The sequence below is a fragment of the Podarcis raffonei genome, chromosome 2 (genome assembly GCF_027172205.1).
Source record: "Podarcis raffonei isolate rPodRaf1 chromosome 2, rPodRaf1.pri, whole genome shotgun sequence".
NCBI lineage: Eukaryota > Metazoa > Chordata > Lepidosauria > Squamata > Lacertidae > Podarcis > Podarcis raffonei.
The window spans coordinates 57,012,487-57,027,406 of NC_070603.1; the positions used below are offsets into that span (position 1 = coordinate 57,012,487).

The following is a 14,920-nucleotide window of genomic DNA, read 5'->3' on the forward strand; positions in this document are numbered from 1 at the left end:
ATGAAGTGACTTTTTGGACAACGAATGGGGATGTATTCTGCAGGAAGATATCTGTACATGTGTGGCTGAGACCAAGGTAGCAATGCAGCACAAATGCTATCTGCCTCAAGCCCATTTGGAGGACTGTCTTGGTGGGGGGTTTATTTTGATTTCAAGAATAAAAGTTGCATTTGGTGGCAATTCCTCTTTACCCTGTGATTTCTGCTCCTCTGCAACATGCAAATATGTTGGAAGATGGTCACCCCTGACTTTCAAAATATATTTTGTCACAGTGTAGACATTTGTATGAGCAGCGAACGAGATACATAGTACAGTGGTACCTCGGGTTACATAGGCTTCAGGTTACAGACTCCACTAACCCAGAAATAGTGCTTCAGGTTAAGAACTTTGCTTCAGGATGAGAACAGAAATTGTGCTCCAGCGGCACAACAGCAGCAGGAGGCCCCATTAGCTAAAGTGGTGCTTCAGGTTAAGAACAGTTTCAGGTTAAGTACGGACCTTCGGAACAAATTAAGTACTTAACCTGAGGTACCACTGTATAAAGAAGTTTGTGGAAGGGGCTGCAATGGTGATCATTATGTGTGTTCACCTGGAAGCCTTGTGTTGAACTCTGCTGTAGCTACCATCCTCCCGTAATCTGTGCAGTTTCAAAAGCTCAACCCATAACCCATTTTAGGAGTTTTTCCAGACCATGGGTTTATAGTACAATAAATCTACAACTATCATTCCAAAGATTCTGAAATCTTCCCTCAAGATAGCTGCTCTGCCACAGTTACAGTGTTTCTTTCAGCCCAGGAGGAGCTCAGAAACTGACAATTTCTCCCAAACTAGAATGCCTTTTGCTGTTGCAAATACCGTCTGAAATAATGATTTGGTGAATTTTGTGGCTCCCCTAACAGATCAGGTTTCTTTCCTCCTGCCATTGGGGGATGGTGGCTTCTCAATATACTGCTAGTTACACACACAAGCTGTGTACACGTTCCCAGGATATTGCAGCCTAAATCAGCTTCTTCCTGTCCACACTTACCTGGCAGTAAATTCCATGGGTCCACAAACAGTAAACACACTGCAACTTACTTTTAAGTAAATATGCACTGGATTGTCCTATTTTAGGTTGCTGTACTTGTTGAATATATGCTGACACTGTGATTCAGTATTAGTGTTCATTGGAGCTTCTGAACTCCTGTAGTATGCATGTTCATAGGTGGAGTTTAGCCCAGACATGAAATGTAGCAATAAGAGAGAGTTGCATTTCAAAGACCTACTTAAGCCTTGCCTGTTTTCCTGCTAACCTAACACAATAGGTGATTCCCACCTCATGGTTTTTATTTTGCTAAGTCTGCTGCTTTCAGGAGCATATATAAACCATTGTCTTCGTTTCATGATGCCAAGTCTAGCTATTCCTGTTTCTTCCACTCATAGACATGCTGCAGCAGCAAGTACAGTGGTACCTTGGTTCTCAAACGCCTTGGTTCTCAAATGCTTTAGTTCTCAAACTCTGAAAACCCAGAAGTAAGTGTTCCGGTTTTTGAACGATTTTTGGAACCGAACATCTGATGTGGTTGTCAGCTATTGTTTCCGGGGCACCTGCACCAATCAGAAGCTGCGTCTTGGTTTTCAAACATCTTGGAACTCAAACGGACTTCCAGAATGGATTAAGTTTGCTGTTTTTGTTTTTGAGGCTTTTTCAGTTAATATGTTTTTGTGACTGTGGAACCCAGTTCAGCTACTGATTGATTGTGTGACTGCGGAAATGGATACCCCGCCCCCCATCCAAACAATGACTATCATCAGTGCAGGGAAGGAAAAGAATTAAATTTTCATTTTTATCATCTACAATACTGTCTTATTTATGTTATAGTATAGTACACTGATTATTGCTTTCATTTTATGTTTCAATGGTCTAGTTAGATAGTAAAATTCATGTTAAATTGCTGTTTTAGGGGTTGTTTTTAAAAGTCTGGAATGGATTAATTCGTTTTGCATTACTTTGTGTGGGAAAGCACGCCTTGGTTTTGGAATGCTTTGGTTTTGAAGCAGACTTCCGGAACGGATTAAGTTTGAGAACCAAGGTACCACTGTACTGTGCTATGGACATAGCCTTTACACCCATTTCCTTCCTGATCTTTCCCCTCACAAATGATTGAATGTAATATGGGCACTTGCCTGTTAACATCTGGATGAAGCTCATTCAGTGCTTCAAAACAGCTGTCTGCCGCAAAATCCTAACAGTTATGAAGAACCAGTCAATTATGTTAAAAGGGTATATATACATTAGATAGCAATCTGCACTATATATTCAGAATGTTGCAGGTCTGTTTACATGTTTTTATTTGCTTTTCTATTAATCAAGATGAATTCCTGTTATAGAACTTAAATATGTGTTCAAAATCAAAGAAAAATAGATTAATACTGGTGGCAAGGCCCAGGTGGACTGGAATGTACCGTATTTTTTGCTCTTTAAGACTCACTTTTTCCCTCCTAAAAAGTAAGGGGAAATGTGTGTGTGTTATGGAGTGAATACAGGCTGCACAGCTATCCCAGAAGCCAGAACATCAAAAGATTGCTGCTTTCACTGTGCAGCGATCCCTCTTGCTGTTCTGGCTTCTGAGATTCAGAATATTTTTTTCTTGTTTTCCTCCTCCAAAAACTAGGTGCGTCTTGTGGTCTGGTGCATCTTATAGAGCGAAAAATACGGGTATGTACCACATGCAGCATTCATCAGTGTACAAATATAAAATTCTATACTGTTGAAAGATTGTTATGGCCTCTGCAGTTGTGATGAAGTTAATCGCCCATTCACAATTAATTTGATAGCCCAAAGGACTAGTAATACATTTAAAGCCTATTATGAACTGTCTCCCTAAAAATGCTTTGCTGCATTACTAAGCAGCCACTTAACAATAATAAAAAAAGATTCTTTCTCAGTTGTGCTGGCAGAGGTTTGTAAAGCTGCATTCTCATTTTTGTAATTTGCGACAAGTTCAACACAGCACAAGAAAATACACCTAGAAAGAAGCCAGTTAGCTACAGGATGTTACTGGGCAAGGCGGCTCTCTTGATGTGCCTTGGGAAAATCTGGTGAGTTGTCAACTCATAAAAAAACAACACGTAGCCAGGAGAAAAATGTGTGGAAATTCTGATTCCTAAAAGAACGTGTGTTCAGATGGGAGCCCAGGAATGTTTTGTTTCTTTGCCAGTGTTGTTATTTGTAAGAAGTCTGAGAAAGATCGCCAAAGAATACCTACACGAACAGGTTTTTGTGATTTATAATCTCTGGATTCAGGGGTAATGGAACCACTTACCGTATAATTTCTAAGATGGGTACATATTTTAGTACTATTGTAACACACGTGAGGTAGACGGTGGAACCTACTGGGTGAAAAATGGCCTTAGAAATGGAGCTGAATAGGAAATAAAAGGCACTGGTCTAACATGTCAAAAATGTAGGTCTCACATTATATGAGAAAAAGCTGGTTGCATGAGGCTTGTGACACACTCTCAGACCGAGATGTAGGTGGATTCGTTTGTTTACAAACTTCTACTATTTCCTGTTTTCTGTCAAGTAACCATATGAGTATTATTACACATGCATTAGATGGGGGCCTTTTAGCGCTCATGTTCCCTTGCTGCAAATAGCTGAGTAATGAGAAAAGAAATACGATGAAAATGAGATATACGATTGGCGTTTGTAGCTTTTAAACAGATAATAAACATATGTAAGAAGGAGAAGGAGAAACAGGGTCTTCATAGTCCGAGCAAACATGGTGAAACATATGGTTGTGTCTTTTTATTGTATGGGACCATGCTGTGAATTCCTGAAAGAAAGAATTGTTTCAAGTGAGAGGAAGGGACTCGAGGTCTGGTGAAAGAAGCAGATTTGATTAAAAAGAAAACTTTGCATTTCTGTAAAAGATTATAGCAAGGCATATGGGTGGCAGGGCCTCCCATCAACTCCTGTAAAATCATGTTATTGCCGTCATAGGGAAAATGCCACAAGTCAATGTTGCAAAAAGTTTGCCAGAGGCAGTCACTCAATAGGATTCCAGGATTACAACTGAAGGCAAAGTCCTAGCTGTACGAATGAGAGCTTTGATATTATTGTCATGGGTTTGCAGGGGGCAAGGATCGCCTAAAGTTCCTGGGTGCCAGACCTTAGATTTAAAATGCACGCTAAACAAGGAAATCACCTGGGGACAAGGGCCATCAATGGACAATTGACCCTCTGCCTGAGTTCTGGGTAAATAGCAAAGATGGGAGGGAGAGGTTACACAGGAAAAATGCATCCTTTTGAAATGTAGAGGTTGGGGAAGAAGGGAGAGGACTCCATGAGCTGCTGTGAAGGCAGAGCCATCTTGGCAGGCTGGGACAGAGGCATGGAGATGGAGGTCAGACTGCCTTGGGAATCCACTGCTGCCCTGCTGGGAGAGCAAGCTTCTCAGAGATGTACTGCTCTGAACTCTCTCCAAAGTAGACCCACGGGTAAATATGGGTACAATAAAGTCTCCACTGTGCCTTGATTTCCCATTTGAAACGCAAATGGGTGAGTGCCTAGAACATGGGTAGGCAACCTAAGGCCCGGGGGCCAGATGCGGCCGAATCACCTTCTAAATCCAGCCTGCAGATGGTCCAGGAATCAGCATGTTTTTACACGAGTAGAATGTGCCCTTTTATTTAAAATGCATCTCTGGGTTATTTGTGGGGCATAGGAATTCGTTCTTCCTCCCCCCCCTACAAAATATAGTCCGGCCCCCCACAAGGTCTGAGGGACAGTGGAGCGGTCCCCTGTTGAAGGTTTGCTGACCCCTGGCCTAGAACCACCTGGAATCTTGCTACCACTCAGCAGAGATTGGGGGTGGCACACAACCTTTGTAACATTAATTTCAATGAATTTTCCCCAATATATTCTAGCTCCTACAATACAAGATTAATGAGCTTACTTTCTAATGGCAATGAGTGAAAGATGGAAAATAAACTTCAAGGACAGGTTTGCTTAGCCATATGAATGATCAGTTACCTCGCAAAGGGAATATACTGTGTATTTGTTATTGAAAAGAAATGTACATAACCAGTATGAAAAATCAGAGGTTCATAAGATACATTTTCCAGTGCTAGTTAATATAGAAACCCACAAAAAAATAGCTTGGGTCCTTGAGGACCAACAATGTTAATAAACAAAATTAAAATGAATGTTCATGACTATCTCAAAGAAACATGTTTCTGTTAGCAACCAGTAAATAAAACAGCAACAATATTTTTATGCTATTAATAAATGATAAACATTTATAATTTTTCAGTTCATTTGTACTGATACGGATCCATCATCATCAACAAAAAACCCCTAGACCAGCAAACTTAAACTTCATTGGTGGCAAAGCTGCCTTCAATGTGTTTACAAGAATTTGAAAGTAGAATTTCAAAGATCACCTGACGTTAGATTTGATCAGACATAATGTGAAAATATTAATGGTTCCAATGCTTAGTAAATCAGTTAGATTAATCGACAAAAATGTTGACCGACTAAAAAGGAATCACCAATTAAGGGGGCAAAAGAATTTTAGAAACTGAAATTATTTTTAATAGAAGCACTGTATAACAACTGCAGATGACAAGTTTCACCATAAGAGGAGTCCCTTTTGGGAGAAAGAATGACTTCTTTGAAAATTATCCCTGTTGTGGCAGATGTATACACCATCCAAAGGCATTGACGGTATGCTTTTTTAGATCTAATAGTTTGCATATACTGTACAACTTCCTGCATATTTAATCAATCAATTAATGAGCTGAACCTCATCTGTTTAATTAGCTAAGGTAACTGGGTAGAAAACACAGAACTGTATTCACTGTAAAGAGCAATACGGATTAACTAACAGCACACAATTATTTTTTAGCTTGTTGCCACATTTTTTCCTCTTAATTAAGTTATATTATACCTGTTCACACAGAGCAACGTGGATTCACACTGGTTCTTACTAGCAATGGTGTTTGTGAAATGGATAAGCAATACTGTTTCTAAGCAAAGTACACGTCTTTCCCTTTGGTGTAGGAGTTTATAGTTCCTAAAACAAATGGAACCGTTCTGTTCGCACAAAACCTTAATTGCTTATTATATTTGTTAAAAATTTATACCTGCAGGCCACATAGTGGAACCCTTGGATAATGCTGCTGTGAGTGTTGCCTTTCTCTACCCTGAGTTCTGGTGATGTTCCACTGTCATAAATCTAGTATGGCAAACAGTGAACTCTCCCGTCATCCCCATCTTGGGGGGGGGGGGCGGAATTTAAGCGGTCCTGGTTGAATTTCTTATATTTCTGTGTTTTGAGAAAAGCCTATGCCCCCTCAAAGAGCCAAACAATATCGCTGATACAAAGCATTACTTGTGCAGAGCCTTCCACTGAACAGAATATGCCAATGGTTTCATTAGAGATTTACATTTCTATGCCGCCTTTCCTTCAAGGAGCTGAAGGTGTCCTGCATGGTTTACTCCATTCCCACTTTATCCTCATGACAACCCTATAAGGTCGGTTAGGCTGAGAGACTGCGACTGTCTCATGGTCACAGAGCAAGCTGCATGGCTGAGTGGGGATTTTAATCCTGGCCTCCCAACTCCCAACCACTACATCATACTGGATCCGCTTCCATAAAGTGACTGTATTGCCTAAGATGTAATGCATTCTGTCTTTTTAAAAAATGGTGTATAAGCTGTTGCCAAAATGCAGTTGAGGCTTAAACATTTAGACATAGAAAGTTTATTTCCTCCCCTTTACACTTAGGATTAGCAGTTTGGCTGCCCAGGGCAATCACTGTTTCGGAGAGCACAAGGGCCACTGAGCACTCCACCCTCATATTCACATCTGGATTGTTTATACTTGAGTTCAGGAGTTGACTTCTGTAAGGTCTCGGTCATATCCTTCTATTCAAAAACTGCAGGGGTTCCCTCCCCCAATAGCTCTGTAATCAGGATTGGTGATGACATAATTCCTCTCAAGAAATGAACAATTTGTGTCTATCATGACAATTTCAAATGTAACAAATGAATAACAAATGTGCAATTGTTGTGCTACACAAAGATTGTCTTGAAAGCTCCTAAATGTCTATGATACTTAGGTCTGATGCCTTGCCCTAAGAACAGAATCTGGAATGAATTATTTTTCTTTTCATCCTAGGCTGGATGTAGATGTTCCGCACATAGTGTTGACCAGGTCAACTTCATTGTATCTGAAAGCAGTTTTAAGTAAAGTGTTTTTGGCTGGCATGTAAAGCCCTTTGTTCAAAGTTTTATTAAAAAGAAAGAAAGAATAAATGTAGGTGCCTAGATGATTCAGTAACCAAGAATATCTGCAAAAGAAGCCATGCTTTCTCAAAGATGAGAGAGAGAAAACCACATGTACAATATATATGTGAAATCTTTCTTAAACATTTTTATGCAGGGCACAACAGTGGTTTACACAGTTATAGTTTGGTGCCACAATGGAAATTATATTAGGGTCCCCTTGATCTGGAAAGACCTGAGGAAACTTAACAGGGTCTCCAACCTGTTCATTACTACCAGTCAATGGGGGACCATCCATTGGGTTTCCCAGGATATTTTCTCTGGTATAACAAGAAAGGCAGTATTGGAGCACAAGCCCCAGTGGATAGCTCTAGCTGCTACTGACAGATATCGCCAGAATGATAAATGTTAATGATTAGTCTTACATGTAATAAATAGTATTGTTTGGAAGTGGCAACCAGGACATTACCTTTTATATATATATCTGTGTTCTTACGAGTCCTTTACCTGTTCATTCCCAAGTTTCTTGGTGAAACTCATGCAGCCAGCTTCATATTTAAAATTCTCATTACACGTGGCCTCAGTTTTCTATCACTCTGAAAGCCACAAAGCAATCTTTGTGGCATATCTCTATTACTGACAAAAGTAAATGTGATGCAACGCTTTAACATGTAAAATGTCAATGTCATTTCTTAAAGTGCCTTCTTTTCATGGAGCTTTCATGCAGTCTTCGTTATCTTTTATAATGAGACAGAGGCTGGATCTAGACACATCAAAGAAGCGTTTCAGTTTAAAAACGTTGTAAATTTAAACAGGGAAAACAGATAGAGAAAAACTGGACTCCACGTTGCCACCTGGTGACACAATGTTATATCGCACATACAACGCATATAAATCGCTTTTTCTTTACAGTCGAGCTGAGTCCAGAATAAAAGAAATACTGGTTTTATATGAAACAGTGTTTTAAAAAGCACCCATATTTACACAGGTTTTGGATTGGGGTATGATGGAAACTATGTGCAGTAAAAAAATGAAACAAAACAGAACCCACCCAAACAGCAACACAGCAACCCAAAAGCAAGTGTCAAAAGGAGAGAGAAATCCTTTTGAGAGGCCTTTCAGCACTATCCCCTTGAGATCCCAAGTGCAAACCATTTTATCTCTGAAAAGACATTTTACTGAGACTTGAATAATCAGAGTTGATTACAGCCATGCTTTAAAACAGTGCCTGTGCCTGTGGGTGGGTGTGCCACCTCTTGACCTCTCCAGGAAATAAGAGTATCTATTTAGACAAGTTCAACTTTAGCATTGGGATAAACAGCAACCACATCATATCCTTCTGGCGGCTTAACCCTTTCCTTGGCATGCATTTCACAGTACAGCTGTTCCTCAATGAAGAAGTAGCCCCTTTGCTTCAAGTTGAGGCCGCAGTCGTCACACATGAAACATTCTGGATGGTAGAGCTTGTCACGGGCTTTCACTATTGTGCCACTGTCGCAGGAAAGAAGATAAGATTAGAATGCAAACATTTCAAACGATTACTATTCATTTCAGGTTTTATTAGTGGCTTGCCTTTTACGGGTCCCATAGAAGGGATCTCTTCCCTTTCCTCCATTAGCAACACAGTATTGTTTCTCCTGTATTGTATAACCTGCCTTAAAGGGGTCTGGTGCAGAATATATATATTCCCACTCTTTTAATTGTATTTCAGCCAGGCACTCTTCTTTTCTTTTGCAAAATCTATGGGGCTTTGCTGCACACAATGGAGGGCCGCATAAAAAGGAGCTGTTCCATTCTGAATGCTGTAGAATGAAATGCTGTGTGTGATGCACTGCCAGACATGTAAGCGAGCAGGACAGTTCTTTTTTGTATGGAGCTTCCATGTGCACTTTGGAGCAACCAAGTGGCTTTGGATCAAGAGGATAACATTGATTAATATTAAAAGCTCTTTGTAACATGCAGCACAAATGGCATGTTACATGTGTATGTCTCTCCCCCCCCCCCCACTTCAAGTAACATTGCCTTATGGAACTACATTATAACAAGATTTTACAGTTAAGAAGGTGGTGTGTTCCTTATTTAGCTTTACCAAAAAGTACCGTACTTTTCCGGGACGCGGAAAAGGGACGCGGGTGGCGCTGTGGGTTAAAGCCTCAGCGCCTAGGACTTGCCGATCGAAAGGTCGGCGGTTCGAATCCCCGCGGCGGGGTGCGCTCCCGTCGCTCGGTCCCAGCGCCTGCCAACCTAGCAGTTCGAAAGCACCCTCGGGTGCAAGTAGATAAATAGGGACCGCTTACCAGCGGGAAGGTAAACGGCGTTCCGTGTGCTGCGCTGGCTCGCCAGATGCAGCTTGTCACGCTGGCCACGTGACCCGGAAGTGTCTCCGGACAGCGCTGGCCCCCGGCCTCTTGAGTGAGATGGGCGCACAACCCTAGAGTCTGGCAAGACTGGCCCGCACGGGCAGGGGTACCTTTACCTTTCCGTACTTTTCCGTGTATAAGACGCCCCCGTGTATAAGACGCTCCTATTTTGGGGGACTCAAAATATAGAAAATGGGGGGAGATTGCCCAGAGTTGTTGAGCTTCTTATGGGGGGGGGAATTGCTGAAAACCACTTACCTGCCTGAACAACGCTTCCTATTGCACGCAACGCAAAAAACACTAAACATTCGACTGCTTGCTGCCAGCAGCAGCCCATCAATCCAAGCCCATGCCGCAGCCATCAATCACTCACACAGCCACCGCTGACAATCTCCTGCTCGCGGCAGCAACCATTCCCCCGTTCCAACACGGCACTACCCATGTATAAGACAACCCCAATTTTTACTCATTAATTCAACTTTAAACCCCCCCCCTTGTCTTATAGATGGAAAAGTATGGTATCTTAAACGTCAAGGCTCTTGGGGAGATTCATGTACTTACACAATTCCATTGCCACATCTGGTGCACTCGGGGAGCATCTGTAAGCCAGGCATGGCTCCAGCCAATTTGGATACTGGAGATTTAACATGTCTTGGACTCGTCAGCCTGTCATGTTTTTCACCTGCCAAGAATTTAAGACGGCGTTTTTGGTTATCTGTTTAAGGGATGTGGAATGTTGCTAACACACAAGCTTCTCAACTGAAGGGGTGATTTATGCTTAAACTCTGACAAAGGATGCACTCCACAGTATCATTACCTGGAAGTAAATTTTCTTGGAATCAGTGAGATTTATTTCTGAGTGAGCATGGTTAGGCTGGGGCTGTAAGTGCTCTGATCCTAGTAGTGTTAGGTAAGCAGGCTCCATATGCTAACAACAGTACTTGAAAAAATGAAATGATGGAATGACCATAAGAATAATAAAAAAGCCATGCAAACATATGAGCTCTGATTTAAATGGATAAACCAGAGATTGACCTTTTAATGGGAAGTATGCCAAGGAAAAAGAATGAGAGCTGGTACAAAAGAAGCACATACATGAAACCATAGAAGAACAAAAGACATTGTCTAACTTAGTAAGATTTTGATATATGCTCAACCCCATGGAAAAAAGCTTAAAACCTTTTGCTGTGCAAGGGGGGGAAAGCCCAGCAATAACACTGCTAAAGTGCACTTTTACTACTTGAGAGATTTATTTGTTTTATTGAATGTCATGACTCAGGAAGACCTTTAAGAGTCTGTAACAAAAGTAAGGCAGCATGTTAGTCGCTGGCTCTTTTCTTGGCCTTCGGTTTTGATTCATATGTGTTCAAAAACAACTAGAAAAAGGGAAGCAATGAAATCTTTATGTACAAAGGGGTATGTTGGCAAGCTATTAATGCATGCTGTAATGCTCATGTATATATTCACACAAGTGCGTATATTTGGAAATTCACTGCAGTGCTTTTTTAAAATGGGAATTTTCACTAGTAGGGAATAAACTCAAAATAGGACACTTACATTAAACTTTCATTTAAAAAGAAATAATGATGCAGCACTATGATAGCTGCATTGTAACATTAAATATGGTTTAAAGAAATGTAGCCCTCCAGCTGTTGCTGAACTACAACTCCCTTCATGACTATTAGCCGGGCACTAGGTCTCCTCACCAGCTTAGGGAGTGAGGAAGAAGTTTAAAAGTAATGCTGAACGTTGCTGCGTTCATGGCTGTTTTTCTCCTTTGTTTCTGCATGCCCACGCTTCTCGCCCCCAAATTTATGTCCCTCAACTTCTCAACTAGGCAGCTACAAAACTCTGTAAAAAGTGATTGAACAACCCCAAACATTCTTTTCTCTGCTTTGTGGTTTGAGGGCTCATCTTTCACGGCTGAGGGGCACCTACCGAGGTAACTGTTATGTTGCCTTACAAATCCTGTCTGATTCCCTGCAGGAAACATTTCTTATTAGAGACACAGTGTGTTGCTGCTCATTAAAAAAAGAAAAGAAAAGACCCTAGAGCTCCTGGGAGAGAAAAATAACATTCTAAGGAGTTTCTTAACTTCTTTGGGATTGTGCATAGGTACTTCATACTACACTTGATCTTAGCCAAAAGGCCGAGAAGCGATATGCATAGGTACTTCATAAGTGGCTTTGTATCAGAGAGGTTAGGGGAATGGAAGATTTAGTTTTAAAGCAACAGAAATGGAAATCCGTGTAAGAAAATTGATAAATTAAAACTGAATTATTTAAGTACAAACAATGCATGGGGTGTCATCATTCCAGAAAGCGTCCCTTCCATCATATTTATAAAGCAGATGGAACCCTCTCCCAAGGGAGACTTGGCTGTCCTGCACATTGGTTTCATTCAGGTGTCAGCTAAAAACTCATTTATTTATGCAGACCTTCAGAACATAGTGGCTCTATTTGCCTATTTTATCAATGACTGTTGCATTGCATTTTAATGTGTATTTGTGACTTTAACAGTGTTGCATTTGTTGAATTATTGATACTGTTAGTTGCCCTGGGTTTTTTTGTGAGAGTAATTCTTTCTCTCTCTCTCTCATAAAAATTGAAAAATCTTCTTTTTAATCAGTTCAGCACAATTTGAAACTGCTTGTAGGACTTGTAAGACACATTCAGAAGTACACTGGCAGTATAGAAAGGGCAACAGAAGAGCAAAGTCTAAATATGTGTCTGATCACATTCACCTTTTCTTTTCTTGTCTCCCTCCTCCATCCCATTTGCTTTTAGCTGTGCCCCAAACAAAGAGCAGCCATGGAATCTTAGCCACTTAATAGTAGTAGTAGTAGTAGTAGTAGTAGTAGTAGTAGTAGTAGTAGTAGTAGTAAAATATTATTTGTACCCTACCCATCTGGCTGGGTTTCCCCAGCCACTCTGGGTGGCTTACAGCACATAAAAGTTGTAAAATATTAGCCATTAAAAATTTCCTGATACAGGGTTGCCTTCATATGTCTTCTAAAAGTCAGATAGTTGTTTATTTCCTAGACATGTGATGTGAGTGTGTTCCACAGAGAGGGTGCCACCATCAAGAAGGTCCTCTGCCTGGTTCCCTGTAACCTCACTTCTCGCAGGGAGGGAACCGCCAGAAGGCCCTCGGAGCTGGACCTCAGTGTCCAGGCTGAATGATGGAGGTGCAGACACTCCTTGAGATATACTGGGCTGAGGCCATTTAGGGCTTTAAAGGTCAGCACCAACACTTTGAATTGTGCTCTGAAACGTACTGGGAGCCAGTGAAGATCATTTAGGACCAGTGTTATATGGTCCCAGCAGCCACTCCCAGTCACCAGGCTAGTTGCCGCATTCTGGATTAGTTGTAGTTTCCGGGTCACCTTCAAAGGTAGCCCCACATACAGCGCATTGCAGTAGTCCAAGGGGGAGAAAACTAGAGCATGCACCACTCTGTGGAGACAGTCCGCGGGCAGATAGGGTCTCAGCCTCCATACCAGATGGAGCTGGTAGACAGCTGCCCTGGGCAGCTGCCCATGTCCCAGGCTGTGCACCTGGTCCTTCATGGGCACAGTTACTCCTTGTAAGCACCTTTGAAATTTAAAATAAAGTACGGGGGGGGGGGGGGAATATTAAACAATTTTTTTGAAATGAACATGTTGTGTTCCTTACCATTTTCCCCTGCTTCCAACATGCCTTGCAGATATCGGAAAGATCCTGACTGCTTGGGTTCTGAAACTGGTCTTTCATAATCCTGCAGCATTTTGTACACATCTGAGTCCATGTCAATTCCATTTCTGCTTCTTGGTAGGGACCTCAAAGGGTCAGCACTATTTAAATACAAAATGAAGGTCAAAGGATTGTTGTACACTAGAGAAATAAAACCAGTTCTTTGGGGGGGGGGTGAGTTAATTCCTTGTGAACTATGAGGGGTTATTTAAACAAAATTTTCTAGTGCTTCTTGCATCACAAGGCAACAGTGCACGGCAACAGGTCACCCATAAGCAAACCGTATGCTTATTTTAATGAGAATTTAGTTAACAATGCTTCCTTTTCCTGAACTAGCTTTTTATTAATGTAGAGATCATTGTAGAGACTATGAAGGACAATCTTTGTAGCCATACTCTACTTGCCCCTGTGCAGTGCGGTTGGAGTGACCTGTGAACATACGCACCACAGACAGGCCAGCTGCTGCTATTCATTGTGAATTACTATGCCACACATGGATCTTTTTTTTTTAATGCATTAAATTAAATTACTGAAGAACCTGGAAGCCACCCAAACATTGAAAAATATCTGGCAGTTAGGGCATTATATGTTTTTTTGCCAAACATGGTCTCAAGGGTACTTTTAAAAAAATCTTAAAATACTTCCTCGTAGCACATTTCCTCCTGGATTAGTCCACATTTTCTAAAGTACCCATAATATATATTTATTAAAAAGCCTCAAGATTTAAACAATGCTAAAATACTAGGGGTGGGATTCACGTAACCTCTTCTTCCCCTCCAGGCCCCCTGAAATTGGCTTGTGTGGGTCGGGAGAACTCCCAGAACTGTGTGCAGGGGAGGAGAGGGGGGTAATTCCAATGTATGTGTTCTGCCATCTCTGAACAGCTTCCTGTGCTCATTCTTAAAATGTACAAAGCAGCCTTAGGGCAAATTTGCTTTGAAGGCCCCTAAACATGAGATTTAGCACTTTGATTGGCAATCCTACTTTATGATGATTCTTTAGTGCTCAGATTTGTCTTTCCAGTGTGAATTTCATCTGTTTGTCCCTAAGCAGCCTTTTTTTTTTTTAAAAAAAAAAGGTTTAAAATTCCATTTTAACAGTATGTTCTAGCAAATTAAACAAGCTGTTTTCTTCAAATGAAATGGGTATGGTTTTGCAGGAATGGGTCCCTTTTGTGACAGTGTTTTGGTCCTAATAATTTGGTCCTAATAATTTGGTATATTTATACAGTGGTACCTCGGGTTACATACGCTTCAGGTTACAGACTCCACTAACCCAGAAATAGTACCTTGGGTTAAGAACTTTGCTTCAGGATGAGAACAGAAATTGTGCTCCAGCGGCGCAGCGGCAGCGGGAGGCCCCATTAGCTAAAGTGGTGCTTCAGGTTAAGAACAGTTTCAGATTAAGAAGGGACCTCTGGAACGAATTAAGTACTTAACCCGAGGTACCACTGTATTGTATAAGTATGTCAGCCTCTTTGTTGCTCCACATGCTTTTCAGTTGAAGCAAATAGCAGCTTTGAGGTGCCTGCATGCAATTTTCATTGAAAGAATAGT

The 14,920-nt window shown here is 41.2% G+C and overlaps 1 protein-coding gene and 1 pseudogene across 2 annotated transcripts in view; both read right to left on the bottom strand.

The window, feature by feature from the left end:
• Positions 1-6,733: 6,733 nt before the first annotated feature.
• The window catches only part of PDLIM4 (PDZ and LIM domain 4), a 62,584-nt gene continuing 54,397 nt past the window's right edge, over positions 6,734-14,920 (bottom strand). For both annotated transcript variants that reach the window (XM_053376764.1, XM_053376765.1), the window contains exons 5-7: positions 13,308-13,465; positions 10,195-10,315; positions 6,734-8,764 (exon numbers count right to left, since the gene is read on the bottom strand). In XM_053376764.1, the coding sequence (XP_053232739.1) occupies positions 8,560-8,764; positions 10,195-10,315; positions 13,308-13,465 (484 nt within the window). In that variant the 3' untranslated portion in view covers positions 6,734-8,559. The remainder of the gene's footprint in view (positions 8,765-10,194; positions 10,316-13,307; positions 13,466-14,920) is intronic.
• On the bottom strand, positions 11,620-11,794 carry LOC128409666 (uncharacterized; annotated as a pseudogene).